At 44.8% G+C, this 16,432-nt stretch overlaps 1 protein-coding gene across 1 annotated transcript in view; it reads left to right on the top strand.

Annotated features, from left to right (window-relative positions):
* LOC146809262 (uncharacterized) overlaps positions 1 to 16,432 on the top strand; it is a 270,600-nt gene that overhangs the window by 208,913 nt on the left and 45,255 nt on the right. Inside the window, exons 82-88 of the mRNA XM_085614851.1 lie at positions 2,082 to 2,680; positions 7,329 to 7,884; positions 8,257 to 8,456; positions 10,073 to 10,465; positions 11,333 to 11,616; positions 12,286 to 12,551; positions 13,443 to 13,487. Of these exons, the coding sequence (XP_085470977.1) occupies positions 2,082 to 2,680; positions 7,329 to 7,884; positions 8,257 to 8,456; positions 10,073 to 10,465; positions 11,333 to 11,616; positions 12,286 to 12,551; positions 13,443 to 13,487 (2,343 nt within the window). The remainder of the gene's footprint in view (positions 1 to 2,081; positions 2,681 to 7,328; positions 7,885 to 8,256; positions 8,457 to 10,072; positions 10,466 to 11,332; positions 11,617 to 12,285; positions 12,552 to 13,442; positions 13,488 to 16,432) is intronic.

Here is a 16,432-nt window from a genome sequence, read left to right as displayed (position 1 = left end):
TGGGTACGGTTCCTCTACACAGGGTGTATCTTTTAGTTATGTGGTCCCATATTCATTGTTATAGACTGAGACCCTTTCATTAGGGTGGTTTTTAGGGTCATAATCCCGAGTTTTTGTACCTCACAAGAGGAGTGAAGGTTTGCTTTATGTCATCTTCACAACATAGGTGAGTTTCCTTATGCTAGGAAGAGGAGTGAAGGTTTGCTTTATGTCATCTTCACAACATAGGTGAGTTTCCTTATGCTAGGAACTGTGTTTTTCATTTGTTCCCTTTCTCTAGGGATTGTACTATAGAGTTGGTATGTGTCGGATGGGTCCCATGTTTTTCTTGGTCAATCCTACTCAGGATGTGCATGCATGGGAGTTAGACTCGTATACAGTGGATAGGTGGTTACCTTTTGTCTAACGCGATGACACTTTATCATTTTTGTTTTTGGGAGAGAATGGGTTGTTGTACTCAATTTTTTATTATTGTTGTATTTTATCCGTTCTCTACTTTGAATGGTTCATTATCTCTCGTGATGTTCTTATTTGCACATCCCTGGTTTTGATTCATTCTTTTCTTGGGAAAATTTTGCTATGCTTGAGACTTGGCAATATGAGCTTTATGCGGGTTTGTTCCCTTTTGCTATACGCTACCTATTGTCACAATCTATTGTATTTATTTAATTACAAGTGTATTCTCTTTTGTGTATGGCTTGCTCTAATTGCTTTGTTGCATTTCCATAATACAAATGTCACTTTTGTTTTTCATTTTAAAAGAAGGGGGATATGTTATGCCCTGCATAGTAATTTCATAACTTGCAGTTTCCCTGTTCTCCTGCTGTTCAGCCACAGTGTGTGTTTGGAGTAGAATGTTGAGAATGCTGTGATGCATAGAACGTTGGGAGTCTGGCTGGGTGACAGATGACAGTTACAGATGGGCTGAGCAGCAGGCAGGCTGCTCCTGGTGGGGTTTGGATACAGGTTTTATACTACTGGGTTAGATACTACCAAGGTCTGACTACTGGGCTAACCTACAATACCTTAACTTGTTACCTGTACTACCTGTTGGATGTACCAGTAAACCAACTTGCTGTACTACTGGAATAAAGGTACAAAAGATCTTACATGGCTGACAGCGTCTACTTCATGTGAGAGTACAACAAGTTCCTTCTTCAATAAAATTGGTATCCTAAGTAGTTGATAATGAACCGTCTCAAGTGTATACCAAGATAATATGGAGCCAACCTACTTTTAATATCTCCAGAGAAATGTAGTGGTCACCCATCATTCTTGAAATAGTTTCCAGTTTATCAAGATTCCCCAAAGAAAGATTGAGATTTCCATCTGGATCCAATATATGCCATATTGCCAATATTCTGGAAAAACTTTCAGATGTTTGCCTTATGCTTCCTTAACAATCATTCCATGCCTAAGTGGGCAACAGAAGCTCCCCATGTATGGATACTTGTTGAATGGGTTCTTATGTTCCTATGTGTATGAAATAGACCACCAGTTCCAAATTTGTCAAAATTGCACATATGTAGGACATACTACTAGACAAGGGTGATAATTTGCTGTCAGTCGCAATGGTCTGTTTATTAGATTTCACTGAAAAGAAAATACTGGTCTCCTTTGTGCTTGATGAATCACCCGTGCCCTTCCTGGTTTCACATGCTACTTGGATAACAAGACAAAAATCATTGAGGTTTGCTAACTTTATGACTGAATTACAACTGTAACTCTGTAAAAAGAATTTAACTGTTGATTTTAAATTCTGAACATTTTTATTACTTTTAGCTTTTGCAAGATTAATATTAAGGTTGTACTTGTTGATGGACTGTATTAACTCAGGCAAGAAAAATTGATTTATTGTATGCCATACTTTATCATACCTTATCCTATCACTACCATGCCTTATCATACCTTACCTGACAAACTGTATTATATACTACAAATGCATATACATAACTATATATGCATGTGTATGTGTGATTATGATAGAAATCGGTTGTCACATTGTGTTAAACCAGCTGCAAAGTTGCCTCCAGTAGTATGCCTCTGGTTAAAGTGCATCTATTTTGTTTCTTTTTCTGCAGAGTTAAACTGTTCCAGTAACCAGCAGTATGAGCTGTATGGATCTTCGTGCCCAGTCACCTGTGCAAACACTAGTGTGCCGGCTACCTGTCTTACTCCATATTTGGAAGCATGCCAATGTATGACTGGTTTTTTGCTCAGTGGTATGGACTGTGTAGCTCAAAATCAATGCGGTTGCACAGACAATGGAAGATATTACCATGCTGAGGAAACTTTCTGGAAAAAAGACAACTGCCAGACATTTTGCAGGTGTGATGGCATGACTGGGCTTGTCCAATGCTCAAACTCTCCATGCACAAATGGGAAAATATGCACCACCATTAAGGGTATCTATGGCTGCCATACTCCACCTGATGGCATCTGTCGAGCCACGAAGGACCTGCACTACTCCAGCTTTGATGGAAGAAGGTTTGACTTCCATGGCACATGCAAATACATCTTGTCTGAGTACAGTGGAGTGATAGGAGATTTGCCCTTCTTCAGAGTTGAGTTGCAGAATAAGCAAAGGCAAGTCCTTCAGTCGGCCATATCAACAGGGGTCTTTGTGACCTTGAACCAGATGCAGATACATCTCCAGAGTGGCAGAAGGTCTACCGTCAAGGTAAATATTAATGGATTGTAACTCATAAAAGCTAGACAAAACAAATTGCCAAATATTAAAAGAGAAAATCTATATTTTCTGCTGAATGTTGATTATATTTATGTATTTTGGGGGGAATTCAACCCCCCCCCCCAAAGATATCCATGAACATCTATGAACATAACACACAAATGCTTTGCTTGCATCCAGTGCAACCCAATCGTGTCATATAGTTGATTACCACATTTTTCTGCACTTGATGTTGTGATATGACAGACTCTATTATCCGTATGACTTCCCGTATGATTTCTGGCACTAACACATTTATTTCTATTTGCTCATTGATTGGCCGCCTAAAAGCAAGAGCATTAAAACTATTATTATCTTCAGCTCACATCGAATCTTCAGCTGGACTCTATCAGTCAGAGGAGTAATAGGAAAGCGTTGGCAGGGGAGAAATCTATCCCTAAACCAGCTCTATTTTTACTTCCTTATGGCTAACAGGTTTGGGGAAGATGGCTGAGGAATATGGGCCTGTATTACCGATAGGGTGCACTTTCCCTGTTTGCACCATGGTGCACCTTTAAACAGGTGCGCTTGGCATAAACAGGGAAAGTGAGCCCTATTATGGTGAATGTGCTGACCTTAAGGGACCCGGGATCTTGCACTGCCCTGGAGGGAGGCCATTCAAGTTAAACAGGGAGCAGCTGCTTCATAACCATTCTGTGTTTCACAGTGCAGGCGCCAACCAATCTGCACTTTGTGAGAGATTAGAGATGCTCTTACAGACATGTGTAGTGACTGGCTGCACCTGCCTTCAGGGTGATATTTAGGGGCATTCATGGGACACCCATATCCCCTTCTGTGGGCTTCCTTCAGGTGATACACTGACTGTGCATCAATTTTCTGTGGCGCTCTGTGAGTGCACCTCCTAAGGAACTGTTTGTGTATGTGCCCATGTCTTAATATGGCGCGGTCCAGAGGCAAAGAGATTTCCGAATTTGCAAGGGGCATATCCCCCATTTGAAATGAGGGCACTCTCTCTCATGATAGCGCTGTGGCTACATGTGCCTCAGGGCTATCACTACGGTAGAAAGAGGCGGACACACGTCTGCGCCCTAGATGTGTGCAAAGCGGGCGCACACTCCTTTTTTGCCCCCCAGGTCAAAATATATAATATATGTCCCCTAGTAGGGTTGGAGTGTTATAGAATTCGATGGTTTTCAAAGCTATTGATATATGTATTATGAAATCCAGGGTTCAGGGGTCATCACCAGCACCCCCGCTCGTCAGTGTGGCCGCCGTGGGGCGGCAAAGACACAGACTGCCACAGGTGGCAAACTGCCTAGCTACACATTACTGGCTTTGTTTCTTTTCATCAGAGGCAAACACGTCCTCTAAGCACATGATAAGCATCAGCAATCCATGATGAGAAACATTGTAAATAATCACATGGAGAGGATGACGACATTGGGAGATGTAGGGCCTCATTTAGGCACTATCTAGAGGTCCACTACCTCACCAGGTCAGCACTGGTTTGTGCTTCATTTGTGGGGTAGCACACACACTTTAATGTTACCACAGTTTGCACAATGAAGATGTGACCATAGAGACATATGTATGTGTCATCATAATAAAGTACTTCAATTTTTCCTTAGTAAAAAATATAATTAAAAAAGAAAGCCCACTTAATGTATGTGTACTTAAGTCGCCACGGTGTCGTGCATGTATTAAAAAGTAAACGTGAAGGGGAAGACACCAAAGGAAATGGAGAATGGGCAAAAGAAAAAATGGAAAAGGGTATTATAGATTAATAATGACTGATTAAAAGAAGGAGATAAATAATGTGATATGGCTACTTCTTAACTGAGGAAATTTTCAGGTGATTGATATTAGATAATAATACTACAAGGATACCAAGTACCACAGTTTTTCTAGATTCAGTAGGTAAAAGCCTCATAAAATAAGCATTGGTAATGTCAATAGGTTTTTACCAGTAAAAGGGTGAGATATTTGTTTTGCCAGTCCTTGTTGGTAGTGGCCTTAGTCAATGCCAAAATGGCTGCCAGGGCATTATGATTAATGCGCATTCATGGAGACGCATGGTTTTCCATCTTGGAATTGGTTTTGTGTTAGCAAAAAGCAGTTCCAAGATGGCCACCAATGCATGCACAATGCATGCACATTTTTCATTGTTGGGTTAAAAATAAAGTATATCTTTGTAGAATGATAATTTAAAGTAAGCAAAGAATATACACAGTAGGACAAACAAGATACCGAGCAGCCAAACAGCAATGTTAATCTGCTTGGAACTCCCTTTAAAATCAGGAAATGTGATGGGGAATTGAACCGTTGAGTGTCGAAAAAGGAGTGATTATGAGTTAAAGAGCAGAATTAGAGAGCAGGGGACAGGGATGCAGGAGAACTAAGAAGATACCTGCACTCACATGGAGGACTGACAAAAGAAAATAAATCTCTTCAAGTCAGCAGTGGAACACTGTCAGACTGAAATGGTCCTGAGCTGGATAGGTATTGAATTAACAACGGAGAGCGAAGGCATCCTATTCTGAGCATGGAGCTATTCTAAGCCTTATCTAAGTGTATTTAGTTTGAATATATCAGGTCACCACTATACAGCTAACGGCTGATACATTAAAGGGGATATAAGAATAACATCAAAGAAGACTAGGGACGGAGACTTGAGTGTGAGCCAGCAAATATTAGAAAGCAAGAAAGTATATCTTCTTCTGACAGAAACCCGGCTGCCATATTTAGAGATCCCTGTCAAGTAGGCGGGGATCTTTGTCTCTTTAGTGGAGCCTCAACTGTGACCGCAGCTCCAGTGAAGACACTGAAGCTTTGCCTAGCAGGTACCATATGTCATGCATCGAGTTGGCAATGCTTGTTGTTTCTTTTCAACAACAAATTCTCAAAGTAAAAAGACAGTAGCCCTGATGTTCTGGGGAGTGTTCTGCTAGTGCCTGAAAGCCATTTCTTTGAGTCTGTTTTGGACTTCTAGGTTTTTCTTGGCAGCCCTCAAACAATCAAGTAGCATTTATACAGTGCAGCTAATCATCCCGGGGTATCCAGGTGCTTTGCTGCAGGTATTAGTTGAAGAGCCAGGTCTTGGGTTCCTTTTTGAAGTGGTTCAACGAGGGTGAAGTGTGGAGGTGGAGGGGAGAGAGTTCCAAGCTTTGGCTGTGAGATGGGAGAAGGAACATCCTCTGGCACAGCTGCAGTGGAAGCGAGGTATCTGAGCAAGAAAAAGGTGTGTGGAGCAAAGGTTTGTGGTGGGTTGGTGAATGTCAGGTGGTGGTTCACGTAGTCTGGTCCTTGGTTGTGGTAGGCTTTATAGGTGTGGGTCATGAGCTTGAACTGGCATCTCTTCTGCACGGGGAGCCAGTGGAGGTCTTTCATGTGCTGGGTAATGTGTGTCTTCTAGGGCAGGTTGAGGATCAGTCTGGATGCTACGTTCTGGATTGTCTGGAGTCCTTGCATGAGTTCAATGGAGGTGTTGGCATAGATTGCGTTGCTGTATTTGAGCCAGCTAGTGATGATGGCCTGTGTCACAGTTTTCCTTGTGCTGATGGGGAGCCATTTGAAGACTGTGCACAGCATTGACCTGACATTTCATGGAGAATTCACTGTCCAGTATGATGCCGAGTTTAGCAGAAATGGTCTTTCGGCATGGGGGTAGGTCTGAGCTCCGCTGGCCACCAGGAGTCGGTTCAAAGAGTGGTGTGTCCGCCGAAGATCAGAACTTCTGTTTTGCCGGGGTTGAGTTTCAGGCAGTTGTCTTTCATTCATGTTGCAATGCAGGTGTGGAAGTTAGACTTCGTCAAGGTGGGGTTCGCATACTGACCTTCCTGCTTAGGGTGGATATTCTGAGGTACATTGACCGAGGGCCCTGTGGCAGATGGGCTGTAGGTCAAAGGTTCCTGCTGCTGGAGCAAGCTGGGTCTCTGCAAAGGAAACCCTGCACTTCCCCAACTTTTTAAAAGATCAAAGAAAGCTTGTGTTTAGTGAACGGGGCTTCGTCCCTTTTTTTGCAGCTACTTTTCAGCTATCCACCTAGCTCCAAATGACCCCTGGAACTTGTAAGACAAAGGTTGTGTAAATAAAATGGTATTTGGGTACCTTTCTTTAGATTTCCCTCACAGGAAATCTTTGTACACACAAAAATACTGAATACAGTAAAACATATTTGACCCTAATTCCAAAGGCAGATTATTATATAAAATCAAAGAAACAAATAACTACCTATAGTTTGTCCATTTACAGGTATTAAGGAGTGATACAACATTCTAGTTTGGTCCTAAATGAAAACAGAGTTTTATTTAATTGCCTTGTTTAGCTCAGTAAAATTTTTTAGCTGACATACTTAGTCCACTGGATGTGACTGAACACTATTATTAGTACTACTTTCTGGCAGCTGTGCGGCCTCTTCCAGCTCTTCATACCAGAAAGAAGTGAGCACTCTGCATCTGAACAAGGATGCTTTAAATTTCCTGCTCATTGTCAAGAGGATAAAGAGGCCATGGTTTCTATGGTTATGGGCTGCTGGACGACTTTGCTGTAAAATATGCTTGTTTTGCACAGCTTAAAATACATTGACATTCTATATGCCTTGCTTCTTTCTCTCTTAACTTTCTTTGTTTCTTTCTGTCAGATCAATGGGATTGCTGAAACCCTGCCAGTAAACCTCGATAGTATTGTCATATTCAGGAGCGGAGCCTACACAGTTCTGAAAACCAACTTTGGCCTGACGGTGAACTATGACCAGGTCTACAGTGTCTTTGTCACCCTGTCTCCACAGTACTGGGGCCAAACCAGTGGCCTGTGTGGCAATTTCAATGGCAAGACCACCGATGACTTCATCACCCAAAGTGGCTCTCTTGTCAACCTAGCCTTCACATTTGGTACCAGCTGGATGTCAGAGGGTGGCACTGGCTGTGACCACGGCTGCTCAGGTGACTGCCCCGTCTGCAGTGCAGACAAGATGATGGCCTCCAAGAGAGCCTGTTGGATCATCCAGGACCCCAGAGGGCCCTTCTCCTCCTGTCACTCAAAGATCAACCCAGCTCACTACTACTCTGACTGCGTCTACGACCACTGCCTGACTGAAAGGAACAGCACCATCCTGTGCCAGGCCATTCAGACCTATGCAGCCGTATGCCAGGTCAACAATGTGACCATCAGCAGCTGGAGAAATGACTCTTTCTGTGGTGAGAGACACATTTTTCTCGTGCCTGGATATTACCTGCAGTAGTGTGTTAGTATATTAGTAGCTAACTGAGAAAGCCAGAGGGTTAAAGTTAGTCTGCAGTTGCAATGCCTTGGAGGAGGAGGAGGTCTGGGTTGACTGAGGCTTCGGGGTCCCATTTAGCTACAGTGAGCTTTCTCTAATGCGTGCAGCCCCGCAGTGGAAGCTGCACGTCACAAAGAAACCAACATGAAATTTCCCTTGAGCATTCCACTTTTTGATTTTCATTTTCGCGTGAAGCTAGAGCTCTCTGCTCGTTAGAGAGTCAAGCATTCACACAAACGGCTAGCAAGCTGAACTGACCTGTTACTCTTCTTGTATTGTCCTCCTGCAGGCCCTCAGTGCCCAGTAAACAGTCACTATGAGCTGTGCGGGCCGCAGTGCCATGACACGTGCAATTCCACCTCCCTCCTACCTCACTGCGGTGCGACCTGCTCCGAGGGCTGCGTCTGTGATGGCGGATACATGAGAAGCGGAGACAGCTGCGTCAGAGCGGAGCAGTGTGGCTGTCAGCACGAGGGGCTCTACTATGATGTGAGTACACCAAGCTCCTATATCCACCGCAGTGGCGTACTCCTAGCTGTTGGTATGTACTTCATAAGACTGTCAGTGCCTCCTATCAACAGCTGGGGGACCCGATGCAAATATGTAACTTCACCTCTTATGTGAGCAAAAAAAACCCTGCTAGTCCGCACCCAGGGCTGGCTAATGGAAGGGGTATCAGAGGTTGGGGAGTGGAGCTTGTACCTGCCTTTGGCACTCCCAGGGAAATGTAATCTTAAAGAACGGACAGTAGACGCGTGCATGTTACTACAAGCGTGTGCACAGAATGACAGCACTTCTCAGCAGAGAATTGCAGAACAGGAAGTTAGAACATACATTAAATGGAATTGTTAAACTCAGTAGCTTGCCTGTTAATTAAATTGCTTTCTTGAAACATCTGCTAACTATCCTTGCTTTGTAAAATATCAAAAAGCCCCTCCTGCTGTTTTCAGTCGACCCTCTCTAAAAACCGGGACATGAGCTAAATTTCCTGAAATCTGCCCCGACAGGCGGTGCAAACCCGGCACCGTCCTTGCAAATCCGGGAGACTTGGTCACCCTACACACAGAGCACCCCTAAGAAATGAGGCACATTCATTGCCTCCAGTTGGTTCTTTATGTGTGGCGGGTGCCAGGGACACCCATGGGACTCTTCTATTCGTCCTCGAAGTGCTGGCGCTGTCTTCCTGCGTTGAAAGCCTGACCGTCGGAGTTTGCTCATTTGCTGGAGGGAGTAGATTTTTTGTGTTAACAGCCTGACAGTGCAGTCTGGGGTGTAGCTCAGGCCCTTTAGGTCCTGAGGTGGGAGTGAAGGGGGGAGGAGGGGCTTCAGCCCAAGGCCTATGAATATCTATGAGATATGGGGGATTGCTGGGGCCCCACATCACATTCTTTTACATTACTCCTCTTGGAGCATAGTCCCTCTCTGCACCAGACTTACCCAATGAAAGTGCGCACCAGCACACTAGAGGACCAGCCATTATGGGAGCATGTAGTAATCACACAGAGTCTGTAGTAGCTTCAAGAGATTTATTAGTCAGGCTATACATCAGACAAGTCCTTCTCAGCCCACTCTCACAAATCACCCATGCCCCATGTATTTTGAACAGTAACATTCCACTACACACTCAATTACCAAACATAGTTTCCTAGTAACTTTAGAATCCCTAGGAGAGAATGATTAGACACAATCCAATACATTGCACTCCCAGTACTACATAGCGTGAGCGCATTTGATGGTATAGCAGAAAAACCCATGCTGTGTTCAGAGGAAAGACAATGCTAATCTCCTTTACAGCATGGATAGAGCTCTAGCAACAGCTCTAATCATCTGATGCGGACTTTCACAGCCTGTTGAATACCTAATGAAACTATAAACTGACATACAATGCACGTAAAGCTTGACATATGCTTCTCTAGCACTCTACTCAGAGCTGGTCATAAATGCGTTTCACGTTAGCTGCATATCACCTGTACTTCCGACAGTGGCGATACTTCATGGACTGCAATCAGAAACGTATAAGATGCATTTGTGGGATGAGTGCATACTCCAAACCAGAGTTACTGATTCTACTTTTCCCTACTTTCTTCCTTACTCTTGTGTCTTAGATTGGTGACCTCGTCTGGCTCTCAAACTGTACTCAGCGGTGCCGCTGTGATTCACCTGGTGTCTTCCGCTGCCAGAGTTCCAGCTGCCCACAAGACCAGCAATGTGCCATCAAGAATGAGAAGCTGGGCTGCCAGCCGGACTGGGCACTGTGCATGGTGAGCGGTGACACCCACTACTACACATATGATGGCGCCGTCGCAAACGTCCCAGGGACCTGTGCCTACGAGATCAGCAAGACATCAAGTATCATCTCTGGATTTTCTTTCCGTGTCGTTGCCTTCCATGTGCGCCGTGGGGACTCTGAAGTGTCCTTTGTGTACCGCGTAGAAATTTGGTTGGAGAGTGCCCAAGCCAGAGCCCACGTCATTCTGGAGGAGGGAACACCAGTGCTGGTGAGTGTTAGATGAACAAACACCATAGAAATTGGTTGCCTCCAGCTAGCTACCTCAATGGCTGTGATATATGCCTGTGCAAATGCCACACCTACGTATTTCTTTGTGAATATATGCCTCTTTGTCTGTCATCCCATAAAAAATATGTAAACTCATCCTTACACTGGACTCATGTATAATGCATCTTTTATTTGTCTGTGTGTCCTTTACGGTGTAGTCTCTTTGTTATCTCATGTGTATGTATACAACCATTATTAAGTAAGAGGTTTTTCTTCTGTGTAAACAAGTTATCTTGGATACCCTTTTTATTTTCTACTTCATTTTAGAGCAAGCTACCAAAATTGTTCATGGCACTTGCTGGCTGTGATTGACAATGAAACTAGGAGTGTGCGAAAGTAAAATCATGCTGTCTGGCTTGTATAAAATTGATAAGAAAGCAATTTTCTAATGATGAAATGTTTGTGAACTTCATTTGCGGGTGCAATTTTCTGAACAAAATATGTTTTCAAGGTATTTTTTCCCTAAAAAATGTAGAATTTGCTGGATTTTTCTCCAGCTTGATTTTGTGCCAATTGGGTGCTAGAATCTGTAGCAACTTCATGAAGTTCTCAAGGGCAAAAACGTTTAAAAAATACTCCCCTTGTTGATGCAAGTGTTCTTTGACAGTTTACACAACTCTCACTGGAACTGAGTTCACGCTTCTTACCTTAAACTTATTAGAAAACAATATTCCAAAAAGTTAGTGTTCCACTGATTCCTTCTTTTGCTGCAGATTCATGAATATTTTGGCAACATATGTGGTATCACAAGAAAAACATATACGTTTCCTTTCTTGTTAATATTTGACAAGATATTTTTCTCTTCCAGGTTGAAGGGTCAGCAGTCGCCTTACCCGCCCAGCTCGGTACCTTAGGAAGTATGTCCATGGTTGGACAAATGATAACAGTGGACACGGCCTTCTCGGTCAGGATTCAGTATGGAGCCAGTACTTTGGTTGTTCGTGTTGGGCAAGAGTATCACAACCAATTACAAGGGCTGTGTGGAAACTATAATTATGACCAGAGTGATGACAAACTTATGCCCAGCGGAATCATAGCACAGAGTGATGCAGAGTTTGGGATCTCCTGGAAAGCCAACATTAATGTCCAAGGGTACGAAGCAATGAGTTACCTTGACCAAAGGACGTTTAAGACAGGCAATTTCTAAGCATGTCTAGCGGAATAGATAAATGGGACTTTGCCTTCCAAAATATGGTGCTGCTATGAGGCTTGGGCTGTGAATGATCTTCCCTGGCCGTACTAAATGACTTCCTTTTGTTATGGGGCTGTGCACTCTTAAGATACCTTTTTCTTGTTGAGAAGCACGTATCTTCTGCAGGCTTGGGCTGGAGAAATCTTTTGAAGTTAGGGGTGTAAAATATTACAAAAACGTCCACAAATATTTGCAAAAAAAGCATTACTTCACAAGTTTGTAAAATATGGAAACACAAAATTGCCTACACCTAAAATGTTTTGCTTCTAAATAGCTATGTTTCATGAGAATTCACAGACAAGTGAGCTTCATATACTTTCCTACACCAAAGTTTAATTTTGCTTAATTTGTTATTCATTTACGTAAAATATAAATGACCTTGTTTGGTAGAGTTTTGTGTTTTTTACCAAATTGCAGTGTAGGCTAAATGCTCCTTCCCCCAACTATGCACACCTGTTTGCTATGTATTGCTGCCACTGAGAAGACTAAGATAGCGTGCAATCAGATTCTCGGTTTCTTCTCTTGATATAGTCTGCGAAGATCTTCTGATCTGTATCTTTTCTCTCCAGGTGCCAGGATGATGATGGAATTGATGAACCTTGTCCAAATCTTGCAGCCATGGAGAGCCAATGTAGCATTATTCCAAACCCTTGGGGACCTTTTGCTGAATGCCACTGGCACACAGATCCAAAGGCGCACTACTTTTCTTGTGTGTACGACCTGTGCACATATGGTTCGACTAAGGATATGCTGTGTGCTGCCTCTTACTCCTATGAGGTGATCTGCCACGCCTACGGTGTAACCGTACCTGATTGGAAAACCGAGGTGCAATGCTGTAAGTGTCTGATTATTATACATTGCAGTTTAGAAGAGTTGGAGATAGATAGTGGCCAGGTAGTAACTTTTTGTTCATTAAATGGCCACTTATTGGTGAACAGAGCCAGATAGATTGAGGCCACGACAGTCCTAAACTAACCCTAGATTATTTTGGACTTATTGCATTATTTGTTTTTATTAAAATGATAGAATAGGAACGTTACATGCACTCTGAATTTTTCAGCATTCTAGCATTAGCATTATTAGTATAGTGGAGAATATAGAGCATGCTCTATTCTTTCTTTTCATATATATTTACACAACTAACTTATTTACTGGATCTCTGGCAGTATTTGACCCTGTGATTACATTTGAACATTACAACATATATCAAGAAGTGAAAGGTGATCACTAAGTTTAATGAGCAGAAATAAATTATTTTTGAAGAGTGCCCCATCAATCTCATAGTTTAGCATAGCTTCAAAGGGCATTCTTAATTTAGCTGCCTCGAACTGTTCTTTGGTACATTTGTAGCCATTTTGGAAAGTTAAGAGGAGGACTTGTCACTCTGGAAAAATTCATTATCATACTCAACTTGTTTGGCAGAATTAGTAGGTTTGTGTGTTTTTTGTTAATCCAGTATGAAAATATGAAATATCAAAGCTGCACTTCATATATTGTGATCATATTACGTTCACTAGCCAAGCACTTAATGTATCCTTATAATATACCTTCAGGAGACAGGATCTGTGAGAGTGAAAAAGGTCCAATGCTGTAAGGGTGGGGTACAATCTGGGGGCTGAATGCCCATGTTGTCCGGTAACTTTCTGCTTTCCATACAGTTTCGGGCTTTGTTGACCAAAGGGTTTCTGTACACAAATATCCTGATTTCTTTGTTATCCATCCACAGCATTACCAACAACAACAGCAGCAATCACCACAGTCTCAACACCAGGTAAGTTACAGCCATTCAAGGTATTAGTGTACATCCCGTGGTTTCATACTTTGACCCTATTTCAATAAATTCACCATGTACTCCATTTTGTTTTTTCTTTCTGAATCAGAGGTGTTCTTTATTGACATGGTCATTCTGAACCTACCATTAAAGTGGCAGAATAACCTAACCTGGACGTTTTTTACGCCCTGTCACATTTAATGTATTGCAGTGGTCACAGATTGGTGTGAAGGTAGTAGCACACCTATTAATTTTAACATATGCTTTAGACATCCTTGCAATGCCTGGACGAGGATGCGATAATAACCATTGATGACATTGTTGCGACCAAAATAGATTTAAGGAATAGCAAGGTTGAGGAGGTGGCATCACAGCCACAGCTGCCAACGTTGGAACTGGAGAATGTTGTTCGAGTTTATGGTGTCGAATAATGGAGGTACAGCAAGAGGGAGCTCCACACCCGAGTGAGGCTGCTAGGAAAAACTAAGCACAGTGTTTGGAGTGGCAGAATTTTACAATGTCCGGGCACAATAAGGTCCTGCAAAAGTTCACTCTGGATCCCATACGCATGTGCAATTTGTTAACTAAATAGGAGGGATGTCGAAGGCAGGGGCCTGGTAAGTAATGTTGCAGATTTTTGTTGACTTTATTTATTTTAAAGGAAAAGAAGTAACTGCAGGCTTATTAGGAGGCAGACCCGGGGCCAGATGGTCTATTTACTGCTTGCAAAATACTTGCCGCAAATTCTTGTGACTAGTTAATAATTTTCCAATCCAACCTGCGCTTTAATGGATTGCCTCAGAAAATACATATTCGGAGTGGGTTGCAAGCAACCTACCTCATTACTATTCATAAGGTATGTTAGAAATGGCGATTTCTGGTTGGCTAGGGCTTGCGCCAAAGCCAGACAGAAACCACCACTCTAGTCAGGGCTGGGGAGTTACACGCCAAAGATAACCCCTGCTCACCCCCTTGGTAGCTTGGCACGAGCAGTCAGGCTTATCCCTGAGGCGATGTGTAAAGCGTTTGCGCGCGCACCCAGCAACAACACCCAAGGCCCACCACAAAGGAAACTCCACACAAGGTATTCTATAAAAATAGCCTTTGTATTATACACAACACATTAGATAAAAACACACACTCTACAATGTGCCAACAGGCACGGGCAGAATTTACAAGGGATTATATGTACAGGGGACAGGGCCACATGGACCGCTGTCCGGAATTAGCACTCTTAGAACATAGCACTTGGAACATAGGAAATAAAATTACTGTTGCACAAAATTACACCTAGCACACAACCAGTCACTACTGGTATCAGGTAAGTACCACCTACGCAACCCTAACCACCTTAGGAAAATATTGCGCAGGGAATCAGGACCTCACTAGCACCACCTGTACTAGGGAGAAAACAACCACCTAAGTATCACTATACCTGTAGGGGTCTAAGCACATAAACACATGATGCATAACATTCAGAGGTGTATAGCAAAGGTACAATGGCGCCCAAACTCACATTAGCCACAACCTGTGGCAGTCCCTAGGCCAACTGGCCTTGTCGGGGCTAGGACGCCCTATGTCCCAAGGTCAGGGGGGGGGGGGCTAAACGTGGCAGCTGCCCACTAAGTGCTGGGCAGCTGTGGGGACTGAGGCCTGGGCACCTCTGGGCCCTTAGAACAATTATGGCCTCCTGAGCCCCTCTGGGCTCTACGACAAGAAATGCCCCCTGAGCCTTGCAGGCTCTAAACCAAGAAATGCCCCCTGAGCCTTCGTGGCTCTGAACAAATATCTGCCCCGTCGTTGGAGCGGCCCTCTGGCAGGCGGGGCCGCTCGAGCACTGGCAGGGATAGGTGGGGGCCCCCTCTCTGGGGCCCTCGCCACTCAAATCACCCCCGTAACGTTAGAGCCTCACCCGGCTCTGAAACACAATGTTTCCGTGCGATGGAGCCTTCACGGCTCTGAACAAATTGGCCCCGTTCGTTGGAGCGCTCTGGGCGCTCTGAGCACCAGGATGCCCTGTACACGTTGGAGCCACGGGGCTCTGATTCTGCCCCCGCACCCCCAGCACATGCGCGGAGTCCCCCAGCCCTCTTAAACACTCACCGGGCTGTCTGCAGGGGACTCCCGCGTCGTCTCTCTCTCCGCTGGGGGGGGGGGGGGAAGAAGGCTTCCCAGGCTTTTCCTGAACCGCGGAGGGGGCAGGCACCGATAACGTGCCTCGCGCCCCCCTCCACACAAGCTCCGGCCGCGCTTTCCTCACGGTCCAGCGCGGGGTGGGCTCCCGCCTGGATCTCCGGCTCCTCCGACTTGGCTGCGACCGCGTCGCTCCGTAGGAGGCGGGGTAGGCTCCCGCCCTCCTCTCCTCAGTTCCGGTCGTCCCGGAGGCCCGCCTGCCAGCCCGCCTGACTTCCGGTAAGCCCGGGCCGCGACGGTGATTCCAACTTTCGGGCAGCAAGAGGGGTAGGCTCCCTCGATTATAAAACACTATCCCGCGGGGTGGGCACCCGCTTTCAGTTACTGCAATGTCCCTGGCAGGGTGGGCACCTGCCAGGAGGCTTTACGATCCACGAAGCTGGGGCAAATGCCGGGTGGGCACCGGCTTTCAAGAATAAAGCGCTCCTAGCGCTATGACGCCAGTGAAAGCGCTCCCAGGCGCTTCGGGGCCCACATAAAGCGCTCCTGGCGCTATAAGGCAACTGAAAGCGCTCCCAGGCGCTTCGGGGAGCAGGAAAGCGCTTGCAGGCGCTTAGGGGAACACATCCAGCGCTCCCAGCGCTATGAGGGAAAGAAAATCACTTCCTGGTGTTTTTAGAGGGGCAATAAAGCGCTCCCAGCGCTTTGGGCAGAATCCAAGCAAAGTTCTTCCCTGCATGCAGCAGGGCAGGGGTGGGGGCAAGGCTGGACCCAGAGCCAGCTCACTGGGCCTCCAGGCAGGGAGGTAGTCC

Source organism: Triturus cristatus, chromosome 7 (assembly GCF_964204655.1).
Source record: "Triturus cristatus chromosome 7, aTriCri1.1, whole genome shotgun sequence".
NCBI lineage: Eukaryota > Metazoa > Chordata > Amphibia > Caudata > Salamandridae > Triturus > Triturus cristatus.
Note: the sequence above shows the minus strand (reverse complement) of the source record. Positions and strands in the feature narration are given on the sequence as shown.